Source organism: Bos taurus, chromosome 16 (genome assembly GCF_002263795.3).
Source record: "Bos taurus isolate L1 Dominette 01449 registration number 42190680 breed Hereford chromosome 16, ARS-UCD2.0, whole genome shotgun sequence".
Lineage (NCBI taxonomy): Eukaryota > Metazoa > Chordata > Mammalia > Artiodactyla > Bovidae > Bos > Bos taurus.
The window spans coordinates 62,634,796-62,647,665 of NC_037343.1; the positions used below are offsets into that span (position 1 = coordinate 62,634,796).

The window sequence follows — 12,870 nt, forward strand, 5'->3', positions numbered from 1 at the left end:
GATGCCCAGGCTGTCTTCTGACTTCCATCTCTTAGAATTGGGCATCCCCACACAGGAGTCAAGGGTGGACAGGAGGAAAGGAGACAGACTTGCCCATAGGGAGCGTGCTTTGGTCCTGGGGTGAGGGATGAAGATGGGTCCTGAGGCCTGCTATCCTGAGACTGTGCTATTCTGGACTCCCCCAGGAGTTTACAGGAACGGCCTAGGCACCCACAGGCTGCCCCCGACAACAGCGCATGCTGCACCAGCCCTGGGGTTGGAAGGGAGCACAGCCCACAGGCTGCCCCCGACGACAGCACGTGCTCCACCAGCCCTGGGGTTGGAAGGGAGCACAGCATTCCCTCGGCCTGCCGTGCCTCTGGTGAGCCCTCGGCCCCTCTGAGCTCGTTCAGTCTCCCCGGAGTCCCAGCCTCACGGCTCTGAGATGAAGCTGCTGAGAGTAGAAGGGACCTAGGATCAGCACCAGGTGGTACAGAGATGCTTGTCTCCCTGGGGGCACCCAGGTTTGCTGCATGGGCCCCAAGTCCTGCTCAGTCCTGTACCTTCACATCAGTCCCTGCAGGGTGGGCAGAGGGAAGGCAGTGCCCAGGCCCGGCCACCAGGGCTCTGTGGACAGGCAGAGCCAGCACTACCATGGTAGCCAGTGGCTCGCCGGGAGGGCAGCCCTCCCTGTCCCCTGCCCCAGCTCTCTGGGCTTCAGGAAAGGAGATGAACAAATAGCAGGTGTGCAGGCCAAGTCGTGCTGCTTGAATTAGCTGTGTTGCTAAGGAAACAAGTCAACCATTTGAAGGAAGGAGCATTGGGTAACAGAGATAAATCAATAAGGAAACCTATTTTTATCATTTCCCTAATGATTGTCTTGAAGCTGTGAGACGGGGAAGGGAGAGTTGGAGTGACACAGGTCCTCATTAACGGGCTCAGAGGGAGAAAGGAGTAAAGGGTGTTCGGGGAGCTTGCCAAGAAAGTTTATAAAATGAGGCCCCTAGCAAGCAGACAGCGAGACAGATGCAGAGGAGGCAGCTTTGCAGGTTTCAAAGAACTTCCATGGCCATTTCCTCATTTGGTCCAGTCTCTTTGTTCTTCTGCATTTGATCCTCTCAGAAATCTTGATCTAATAATTTCCATGACCCTCAGGTTGGTATAGGTTTTTATGTTGGTTTGTTTACTTGTTTGTTTCAGAATAAATCTAGCTTTAATTGATTTCACAGCTGTATATGAATACATGCTCATTATAACACACTGCATTAAGGAGCAAAGAAGAAATCCTACTACCCCAAGAAAACTCATTATCCTTCTAACAAGACAGATTTTTTTCCTTTGCTCTGATAAAATCTTTTTTTCATTAAAGGGATCTTCTATGCATGCTGGTTTCTTTTTTTGAAGAGTTGATATGTGTACATCACTTGGCTGACAAGGGTCCGTATAGTCAAAGCTGTGATTTTTCCAGTAGTCATGTACGGATGTGAGAGTTGGACCATAGAGAGCGCAGAAGAATTGATGCTTTCAAACTGAGGTCCTGGAGAAAACTCTTGAAAGTCACTTTGACAGCAAGGAGATCAAACCAGTCAATCTGAAAGGAAATCAACCCTGAATACTCATTGGAAGGACTGATGCTGAATCTTCAATACTTTGGCCACCTGATGTGAAGAGCCGACTCGTTGAAAAATACTCTGATGCTGGGAAAGATTGAAGGGAGGAGGAGAAGGGAATGACAGAGAATAAGGTGGTTGGATGGCATCATCGATTCAAGGGACAAGAGTTTGAGCAATCTCTGGGAGATGGTAAAGGACAGGCAAGCCTGTTCTGTTTCATGATGGGTGTTGCTCTTTGAGGCCTTGGCGACGCAGAGTTGCCTTTGACCTTTCTGAGCACGTCTTTGTCTGTCCTGTGAGGTGCATCCTTGTGCCCTGCAGGCCCTTCCTTGCAGCCCAGGCTCTTTCCCTGGGAGGTACATCAGAGCCGTTGCTAAGGGCCTGAAGTTCTGTCTTGGGAAGACTGGGAGCAGTGCCCCTGAGTCAGCTCCCAGGTGGGGGTCCAAGCCAGCGGGAGTGACTACAGCCTGGTCATTATGATGGCTCCTCAGCGGAGCTGCAGCTCACAGGCGGGGACGCCTCCCTTTCACTCAGCCTGCGCTTAACACTGAGTGAATTTCTTCTCTGTGTCTGGAGCTCTGCTGAGCCCCGCCGGTAGAGACGTGAACAAACCCTGGCCCTGCTTTCCAGGTAGAGTTTCTTGGGGAGATCAATGTGATGATGAAATTGCACCCTGTGGAGAGCTGGGGGGCACAGGGAGAAACCTTTACAGGCCAGGTGATATTTCACCTTGATCTTGATATATGACCAAGAAGAGAGGAGAAAGGCCATTGCAGGAGGAAGCAAAAGCACTGACATGTAAGGGCCCGTTCTTTGTACTTTCTTCAGAAAGAGAAGCAGATGGGAGGTTGAAGGGAAGAGCTACAAGGGGGAGTGGCTGGGGCCTGGGTAGGGTTGGGTGTTCTTTCCTGGTCTTCTCTCCTAAGATTTCCCTGGCCCCCTTCTCTCTTTCACCTAGTCCACTTGGGCTTCTGGACCCCCTCTGCCACCCATCCTCACACCCACTTCACACCTCTGCGTCCCAGTCAGATAACCTAAGCACAGAACTCTCTGTTCAGACCAGTAAGCTCACCTAGCCCAGAATGTCCAGGTGCAGACAGATCAGCCTTGTGGTAGACACAGGGCTAGCCTCCTCAGCAAGGTGTGGCCATCACCATACAGGATGCTTACAGCAGGAGAGAGGCTGACAAGTCAGATTTCCTGTGACTGGTCAGGTATCTGGATGGCTGAGAATTCACGAGGGCTCAATAAATGGCACCACCCAAGGCCTAGGTGGCTAGAATCTAAAAGTGAGAGTTTGGTAATTCATAGGTTCTGAGAAGACCCTGTTTCCACATCCTCCCAACCCAAACCCTCTGCCTGCAGTCTTATGTCTAAGGGCCCACTCAGAGCAGTGATCCTTTGGCTTAAAATTTTGAAAATGTCAAATACATGCATCCTTGAGAGGGATGTTCCTTTAGGCCTTGTAGAGCGCCCCGACCTCAGGATGAATTCACGTCTGGGGCACTCTGGGGTGAAATTACAGTGCAGAAGCAAAGATAAAACTATGGGAATTCAGTTTGTCTGTGGACTAGCTGTGTGGGGGAACTCGTCACAAGAACGTAGGCACGTTAAGTGAGATGAGCATCTCTGAGGTGTGTTTGCTAGAGTGTTTGGCTCTCAGGGGCCTAGCTTGGTACACAGAGAGACCGAAGCAGAAGGGATGGCGAGATGGCTGGGGGGCTTTCTTTGTGGTGCGGTGAGGCTCTCTCCTCTGACTGAGTGGGTTTCAGTGAGCACAGTGGGGTGTGGAGGCAGGAGGCTGGTGCTGAGGTTCTCTGAGGCCCATCTCGTTTTCAGATCTGGCTGCTTTGCCCTGCAGGACAGCAGAAGCTGGCAGAACTGTCCTGAGGGTATGAGTCCTGGGCGAGTGTTGGGTGTGTGGGAAAGGAAGACAGCCAGCTGCTGGGGCTGTGACTCAGGGATGGATGGGGGCAGGGAGGAGGTGCTGCTAAATGAAAATGAAAAGTTCTGGAGGCTCGGATGCAAGCTGGCCATCTCACCCCCTGCAACCTACCATTCTAGCATCAGGACCAGAGCAACTGGCGGGCAAGTTGCATCCTGCACGGACCCCCCTCTCCTCCGTCTGTCAGGGATGTGTGAGTGCCCTTTGACCATGGATGTTCACAGCCACATATAACCTGGTGGGGATGACGAAGCATCGGGGGACGTGTTTATGGTTTGTCCTCCTCCTGTGCCACCTAGGGAGGGCTCTGGGCCCTATGTCCTGCACAGCCAGCCTGAATGGGGGTAGGAGGGAGACAAGATCCCTTCCTCTCCCTCCACTTCACTGCACTTACTACCTGTTGCTCCCGCCTGGATTCCAGATGCTGCCAGATCACAGGTTGTTCAGCAAGACTAGCGGCAGCAGCTCACTCCTGTTTGTCGCAATAGTAGTTATAGAATGAAATCCCATGTGCAGAATGACTCTGGAGCTGGTGATTCCCTCTCCTTTTTTCTAGAAGTTCCCCACTCCCGCCTCCTCCTGGTTTTACAGCACAACCTTTCTGCGGGAGCCAGGATGCTGGCACTGGAATCACAGTCCTGTTTTTCTAAAAGTCGCAGGGAGCCCACTCACCTCTCTTCAGAAAAATGCAACAGAAAACAAAGCCTGAATTCATTATCCTCTCATTTGTAGTTTGATTCCTAGAGGCCCCGACTTCGGTGCCCTGGATGCAAGCTCATGATCTGTATCTCTGCTTCCTTTAGATGTAGACGCTTAGGAGAAAATAAAATGGGACAAAGCTAGTTTCTCCTGGACCCATTAAATATTATCCTGAACTGGATATTAACATAAAAGGGAGCTCATGGAGAGAATGGCTCCTTTTCTAAGGGCCCTTCTTCTATTCAGTTGAGCAGAGCTTCAAGAGAAGGGCACTCCAGATGTGATTGCCAGAGACAGCCACAAACAGCCGCAGCTGGATCCTTGCTGGAGCATCAGTGGTTTGAAGATAAAGAACATGGAGCCTGCAACAGCATCATTGTTTCTTCCTCTCTTTGTCCCACTTCCTTTTTCGGTCCTGGTTAATTCCCAGATATGTCAGTGAAATCACTAAGAATCTGGAATGTCTACCATATGTCTAATACATTATTTACTGACTGCATTCTTCCTTTCCTTGAGAACATGCTTTGTCTTCAGAGTCTGATCAGAAACGGTTCTAGTTCCGTGTGCTAAGGACCAGCCACTGTTCTGCCTTCCGGTCTGCTCCTGTCAATCATGCTGACTGCACAGGCATGATGTGGGTTGATGAAGTTTGTGTATGGATGTACATAGCCATCTTGGAGGCTGTCCTTCTCTCTTTGGTGATTCTGTTTCTTAACTCCTCCTTTCCCACGCCGTTTGAGTACATGATCTTGGCCACCATCATTGCCAATTGCATCGTCTTGGCCCTGGAGCAACATCTTCCTGAGGATGACAAGACCCCAATGTCCCGCAGACTGGTAGGTGCCTCTCTCCTTCTCATCTTTCTTTCCCCCTGTTCCTCTTCTTCCCTGGTTTCCTTCTCCTTTGCTTCATCACCTGGCCCCCTTCTCTCTTTTCCTACTCTACACTTCTGTGAATTTGTTCTTTGCTGAGGAACAGGTTGGTGACAAGTCCCACTGGGATTCATAAAGAGGACTGACCTTTTAAATTTCTGCTCCCAGGAAGTTCTGTGTCTACAGCACATGGCAGCCAGGCAAGAAGAAAGGAAAGGCCCAGGGTCCGCTTTCTTCTCTCTTCTTCCTGGGGGACTTTGAGAATGAGAGGAAAAAGGGAGAGTAAAGGAGAGAGCATGAAGGATGCTCAAAGCCTGTGTGCCTTCATGGTTCTGAACTTCCTAAATGTTTGTCCATATTCTCTGTAAAGAAATTATCCATGTGTCTAAAGTACCCCTCCCAAAGAGAACAAAGAAAATGCTTAAAATCCAAACAAATGGGTAAGTGGTTCCAGTCTGATTACCCATGGATGAGAAAGGACTCTTAAGCTTCCAGTATAAGTGATGACCATCTGTGGGAATGCTAGCCCCTTCAAGGCAAAGCCAGCACCATCAGTATTTGCCTTGGGAAGACAGCTGGTCCTGGGTGTGAGCCCCACATCCACCCACTTCTGCAGCTGGCTTCCCTTGCTCTTGTGCACTCTGTGAGTCCTGCAGCACCCTCACTTCCCGGCTGTACATGGGCCTGGCTCAGCACAGGCAGCCTGGTGTCCTGTAGGAGACAGGAAAAGTCAGAGCAGAGGGGTAGCTAGGCAGGGAGTGCCTTGGTTGAAACAGTCCTCCTCTTACCAACACCTCTGTTCTTCATCCCGCAGGAGAAGACAGAACCCTATTTCATTGGGATCTTTTGCTTTGAAGCTGGGATCAAAATCGTGGCCCTGGGGTTCATCTTCCATAAGGGATCATACCTCCGCAATGGTTGGAATGTCATGGACTTCATCGTGGTCCTCAGTGGGTGAGTCCTCTTCCCGTCTCTTCTTTGCACTTGGAGGTGCCTGTGGGGTCATGAAGTGGCTGGTGCAAAGAACCTGGGAGTGGCGGGGGCGGGGGGAGACAATTCTGTGGAGGAGAGGAGGAGGAAGAAGTTCAAGGATAAGATTCCCATGGTTCTGAGCCATGGCTGAGCCAGCTGCAGGGGAGTGCAAGTGTTCTGGAGACGCACATGGCATTAGACAGAGGCTGTGGACCCAAGGTCTGGCTGCTGCTGCTTCTGGTTTCCCGTTCTATGCTCTGCTAGTGCTGAACACATGTTTCCAAATGAGTCTTTTCACTAAAGCAAGCAGCTTGCCCTGGCATGAGGGAAAACCCCCGTAATGGGCCAAAGGATGCTATCGGGTGCAGTTTTCTTTAGGAGGTTGGGAAAGACTCTTTTAAGTATATTCTCTGAAATGATAGTTGGGACTCGTGTCTTGACAAAAGAGGATTTAAAAAAAAATGATTTACAGATTTATTTATTTATAGATTTATGCATGTTTATAATATGAGAAGCTGGAAAACTGAATCATGTGAAACTGTTTGATAACACATCCCTTTGGAAATTGACATGGTAACATTACGTTGTGTTAAGGTGGTATATGTGATGGCAGCACTTTTATTTAAATATTTGGTAATTCTGCTTTTGAAAATGAATATAGTGTGCCTCTACTGGGCCGGTCCGGTGCTGTTGTCAGCATATGTGATGGGTCTTGGGACTGGTGTTGGTGAGCATGCCTCCTCAGGCTTTTGTGGCTTCTCGTGTGTCTCTGTATCAGGCTGCTCTTGGTACCTGCAGGCGAGGGGGCAGTCTGTGGGTCCTCTGTGGGCGTGGCTGCAAAAAGTGTAGCATGGAAATTCCTTTACCCGCTGCCCAGAAGTTGAAACCTGTGAGGACAAGTTAAGAGCTGGGTGGAAAAGTGAGGAGCGGGGAGAGATGAGCTACCATTACTATTGACCAAAGACGGAGGGGAGCAAAGAAGACCTTTTTCTTTTTTTTCAGAGGACTTGGGCAGGTAAAATCTGACAAGAATGAGAGTTTAGAAACACTTGCATCTTTTCATTGTCTTGTGCAACAGACACAATTGTCATACGTTTAATCTTCATGTCAACTATGATTAAGTGAAAGGGGAAAAGTTGAAGGTGTAATAGACTAGAATGTATAAATAGAAACTAGCGAGCATTGAGCCCCTTAGCATAGGGAACAGATAAGTAGTAGAGATGACTCTTTATGTTTAAAAACATCTGTTGTCTTACAAAAGGATCTTCTGGTTATTTTTCTAAAAGAAAATGCTACTACTGCATTTAAAGTGTGATTTAGTGTGTAAAGATACAGCTTCTGCGTAGTGTTTCAGAAGTACACAGTGTAGACTGTAGTACACCTGGGTGATGTCTTGTGGGTTTTATCCCCATTTAATTAAACTGTGATTGACAAATGAAAATTGTCTATATTTAAGGTATACAATGTGATGATTTGATACATTGTAAAATGATTACTGCAATCAAACTGATTAACATATCCATCACCTCACGTAATTTTATTTATGGTGGTTAGAACACTTGAAAACTACACTTTTAGCAAACTTCAAGTATGTTATACATTATTATTTACTATATGATCATATAGTAATAATATAATAATATAGGTATTATTATTTACCATGATGAATACTAGGTCTGCAGAATGTATACATCTGTAGCTGAAAGTTTCTACCCTTTGATCAATATCTTCTCCTTTCCCCTACCCCCAGTCCCTCATAACCACCTTTCCTTCCATTGTTATTATGACTTCCACTTCTAAAAAATTAGTATAGTCAATATAACTGAGAGTGTGCAGCGTTTGTCTTTACTTTGCATAGTGCCCTTTAGGTTCATCCATGCTGTTACAAATGGCAGGAATTCCTTTTTAAAGACTGAATAATGTTCTTACGTGTGTGTGTGTGTGCATGTATATCTGGATCACAGTTTCTTTATCCACTCATTCACTGATGGAAATGTAGGTTGTGTCCGTATCTGGCTATTGTGAATAATACTGCAGTGCACAGGGGTCCTTAGACATCTGTCTGAGGTAATGATTTCATTTTCTTTGAACATGAAATGTCTCTATTTCATTTTCTCTGGACACAATACCCAGAAGTGAAATTACTGGATTATATTGGTAGCTCTATTTTTAATTCTTCTGAGGAATTTCCGTACTATTTTCTACAGTGACTGGGCCAATTTACATTTCTACCAACAATGCACAAGAATTCTTTTTTCTCCACATCCTCACCAACAGTTGTTATCTTTTGACTTTTGCTAATATTAATAGCTTGGGGATGATTTAAATGTCCCTAAAATAATATATACTATATAAACAGTCCCCAACTTATGATGGTTTACCTTACAGTTTTTTTGAGTTTCTGATGATGCAAAAGCAATATTCCTCCAGTAGCAACTGAACTTTGAATTTTGATGTTTTCCGTAGGCAGGATGGTACTGTCTTATGATGCTGGGCAGTGGCAGATACAGCTCCCAGTCAGCCCTGAGATCATGAGGGTTATTGTTGTGTTTTTTACTTTCAGTATAGTATTCAATAAATTACATGAGATATTCAACACTTATTTAAAAAATTAGCTTTGTGTTGCATGATTTTACCTAAGTGTAGTCTAATGCAAGTGTTCTAAGAAGATACAAGGTAACTAGGCTCAGCTCTGATGTTCATTAGGGACCTTTCTTGGCAAAGTAATGTCTCTGCTTTATAATATGCTATCTAGGTTGGTTATAGCTTTTCTTCCAAGGAGTAAGCGTCTTTTAATTTCATGCTGCAGTCACCATCTGCAGTGATTTTGGAGCTCAAGTAAATAAAAGTCTCTCACTGTTTCCATTGTTCATTAGGTTAGGTGTATTAAATGTGTTTTCAGCTTATGTTGAGTTTATTGGGGTGTAACCTCATCATAAGTCATGGAAGATCTATACAGTAAAAGGCCTTAAATGAATCTGAGTCATTTTAGAAATATGATCTGTTTAAAAGAAGACTACTGTAATGTGTGGGTTAAATGTTAAAATTATGTGAATTCTTAGTCTCACCAAATCTTATATGTGTCAGAGGCCATTTGAAATTTCTTGTCTAGTCCATTTATTTTCATTTCAAACTATTCTATGTTTAATAAGGAAAATTTGGAAAATATGGAAAAAAAGAAAAAAGTCACTAAGAAAAATTCCTGATTATTTTGTGGTATTTTCTTCCGGCCTTTTTGATGCTTAGCAAGCTCTCTTTTCAATGCTTGTAATTTTGCTGCCTTTTCTCAGTATATTATGGGCATAGTACATGTTACTCCATATTTTGGTAAAAAGCAGTAAAGACTGATCAGCAGTTTATGAAGTAGATGTACTCAGCTTCTGTATCCATTTTTGTACTTATCTGAGACCTAGGTTGCTTTCTGGGTTTGGCTGTTATGAATAATTATTAAAGATGCTCCAGTGTACATCTTTTGGGTGTCACATTTTAAGAGGCATTGTGACAGGTTGAAGTTCTTTTAGAAGAGACTCTGCTTGCTGGGGTGGGGCCTAGGAAGTAGGATGTGTGAGGGAAGATGTAGAAATTGGCATTGAAAGACAAGAGAAGCTAGTGGGAGCCATAAGCTTGGCCTTCAAATGAGGGTTGCCACATGATTGAAGGGGCAGATTTGTAGAGGTCAACAGAATCCTTCATCAGTGTAACCAGTAAGGCCCTCTGTGTCCCCTTGTGTGGGGTGCGCACGAGTGGGCATGGGTGCTGAGCCCTTGGCCAAGCCACTTGTCCTCTCTGCTTTCTCTTCCACCAGCCCCGGTATCTGCCATTGTTGGCAGCTCCTCAGACTTTGCTGAAAGGCCACTGCCGGCCATCCGAACCAATAGGACTTTGCCCCTGTTCTTCCTGAACGTACTCTTTCTTTCTTTCCAGGGAAGGGGCATGGCACTCTTGAGATCCAAGCTCAGAGTTGTGATTCTATCCCATGGGAATGGATAATCAAATTTTGTCTTCTGTTCAGACAGTGCTTTCATCTACCATGTCACATTGCTTCTAAAATGCATTTTTCTCCTGCAGGTGCATGTCTAAAATATACAGCCTGCGTCTTACAATAATGGCATGATATAGTTTAATTGACAGCATTCGTCTCTTTTGGTGGTGAGTAAAACCACAGGGCACCTACAACTCTTGGGGTCTTAGCTACAGTGAGTATGTTGTCATACCAGCCCAGAGAAGCAGGTAGATCAGATTTGAGATCAGAGTCATCCAGTAGTCAGAGCGGGTAAGTGCTCAGCCCAGGACCGCCAGCAGCTTGACAGCAGATCCAGAGTTGGAACGTGTCCTTTGACCCAGGGCTGGTGTGTCGCCCCTACTGGTGCAACCCCTTCTCCAGGCTTCCTGACACCTGTCCCATGAGCAGCCCACGCTGGCCACTCTGACTTCTCATCTCAGCCCCAGGTATCACCTGCATCCGCCTCCCGTGCGGCGGAGGAGGAATGACACTGCTGGAATAGGACATCGCCTCGGGCTGAGGCTGTCCGGCTTCTCAGCTCTCAGTGTGTGATGGGAGGTAGGGAGGGAGCTGAGATGCCAGACAGCTGGCTCAACCAAGGACCTACCATCAATGTCCTTTTTCAGAGACAGGGGTTTGGGGGGCCTGGGCCACTGTCTTTTGCCTGAACCCCAGACCTGCTAACTTCCAGAATTCTTAGGTCTGTAAGCTGAGGCAATTCATGGTTCAGAGGTAATTTATGTACATTATTCATAGACTCCTCATAATCCCCCAAATGGGATCTTGTTATCCCCATTGTATAGATGAAGCAACCAAGGTTCAGAGAGGGTGCTAGGAGGTGCTAGAGCCAGACTTGAGCCCACATTTTCTGGCTCCAAGTTCCTTTGTCAACAGTCATTTCCTTATGCTGTCAGTGACCTCACCACCTCACAGGCTCTGCAGCTCTGTGCTTGGGTGTTTCTTCGGTCCCCTTGAAGCCATGTGGGATGGGCTCAGTATAATCAGGCAGATGTCCCGGAGCTAGAGCTGAAGCTTCACATGTGACTTGAAGAGGACTAGAGCCCCCTGTGTCCATCCTAAGACTTCTATCCATGGGCTTGGAATACAGCCAACTCCCTGCTCAGTGGTTAAGAAGGCACGTTACTTAACTCTCATGGTTTCATCTGTAAAAACTGAACCAGAAGTTCCACCTTGTTTCATAAGTTGGCTTGTTCATCCATCCATCCACCCATTTATTTAACAAACTATATGTTGTTGAACACTCAAATTCTGGGACTGAGAAATACCAAGGTTAATGTATTCTCATTTCTTCTAAAAGACAGTGAATTTGCCATTCTTTTAACAAATTATGGTGGCTTAGATGGTAAAGAATCTGCCTGTAATGGAGGAGACCCTGCTTTAATCCCTGGGTCAGGGAGATCCTTTGGAGAAGGGAATGGCTACCCCCTCTAGAATTCTTCCCTAGAATTCCATGGACAGAAGAGCCTGGTGGGCTTATAGTCCACGACATTGCAAAGAGTTGGACCTGACTGAGCGAATAATACTTTTACTTCACTTTCACTTTCTTAACAAATTATTACCTTACATAACTTTGGATCTCTCTTATATTGGTAACAATTCAAGAGATGCTATTTCTAAATATTTGTTAGGTCTCCTGGATAATTCTAAATTATTTGAAGTCATTATTACAGATTAGCCTTAAAAACAGGTCACAGCCCCTAGAATAGATGGGTGATGATAGGGGAGGATGAGAACTCAGAGGCACTCCTAACCCATGGGTAGGAATAGGAAAGTGAGGGCCAGGATTGTGTCTTTGAACCCTGTTCATGTCTGTGCGTGGTTAGAGTAGACACTTAATAAATGCTAGTAGAATGGAATCACTTGGTCCATGCCAGATTCTCTTGTCACCGGTTGGATGTGAAAGAGAGTGCTGGGGGCACCCTGAGACTGTCAGTATGGAGGGGTCGCCTATTCCCAGTCCTTCCCTTGGTCGGTCCAAGCCAAGCCTTACCTGCAGCTCTCTCAGGTAGCTATGACCCAGCCTAGCTGCCCAAATCCTGATCACTCCATTAGAGAAATGAAGACTGGGAACTGAGTCTCTAGGTGAGTAAGAGATACTGAACTTCCTGTTGTTTGGCCTTTTACTGGACTCTCAGGGTTACCTTTTGGGATTGCTTCCTGGGTGATAAGTGCAAGGGGTGGCGTCAGAGCTGAATACTGACAACCCAACTTCCTAGAGGTGTATTGGCCGATGGAGGGATATGGAGAGAAGGGCACTATTGGCTCACCCAGCATTTGCCATGTAATGAAAGCTGCCATCTATTGACCTGTATTGCAAAAATTACATTTGTGTCTATATCTTTATTGCTCAGAACATGCTTTATGATCAGTTTTTCTAGCTTTTCTGTGGGAGATGACCTCTCTTGGCTATTCTGTTAGCTGCAGAAACGTGAGTACTAACTCTGAAGAGTGGGCAGATGTGTCTGAGCCTCCTTCCTCCACCAAGACCATCATTCCAGGGCCCAGGTGACCACCTGTCCCCACCCCTCTGTCTTCCTTCAAATCCTTCAGGAGATATTGTTGAGGACCCACAATGGGCCAGGCAGTGTGCTGCATGTGGGTGGTGCAGGGCTGAGTGTCCCCAGCAGGGGACCATGTGTCATGGTCCAGAGGAAGGGTACCCCGTCTAGCTCTGGGTACTGGGGAAGACTTCCTGAAGCAAGGAGCATTGAAATTGGGGTGTCAGGGCAGGCTGATAGGACTTAGACAAGGAAGTGGAAGAGCTTT

General features: G+C 46.5%; 1 protein-coding gene across 3 annotated transcripts in view; it reads left to right on the forward strand.

Annotated features, from left to right (window-relative positions):
- CACNA1E (calcium voltage-gated channel subunit alpha1 E) overlaps positions 1-12,870 on the forward strand; it is a 337,992-nt gene that overhangs the window by 23,192 nt on the left and 301,930 nt on the right. For 2 of the 3 annotated variants that reach the window (XM_015475247.3, NM_001191123.3), the window contains exons 2-3: positions 4,967-5,072; positions 5,923-6,062. In XM_015475247.3, the coding sequence (XP_015330733.1) occupies positions 4,967-5,072; positions 5,923-6,062 (246 nt within the window). Of the gene's footprint in view, positions 1-4,758; positions 5,073-5,922; positions 6,063-12,870 lie in introns of those variants that run through there. The other variant, XM_024976061.2, reaches the window with a different exon arrangement.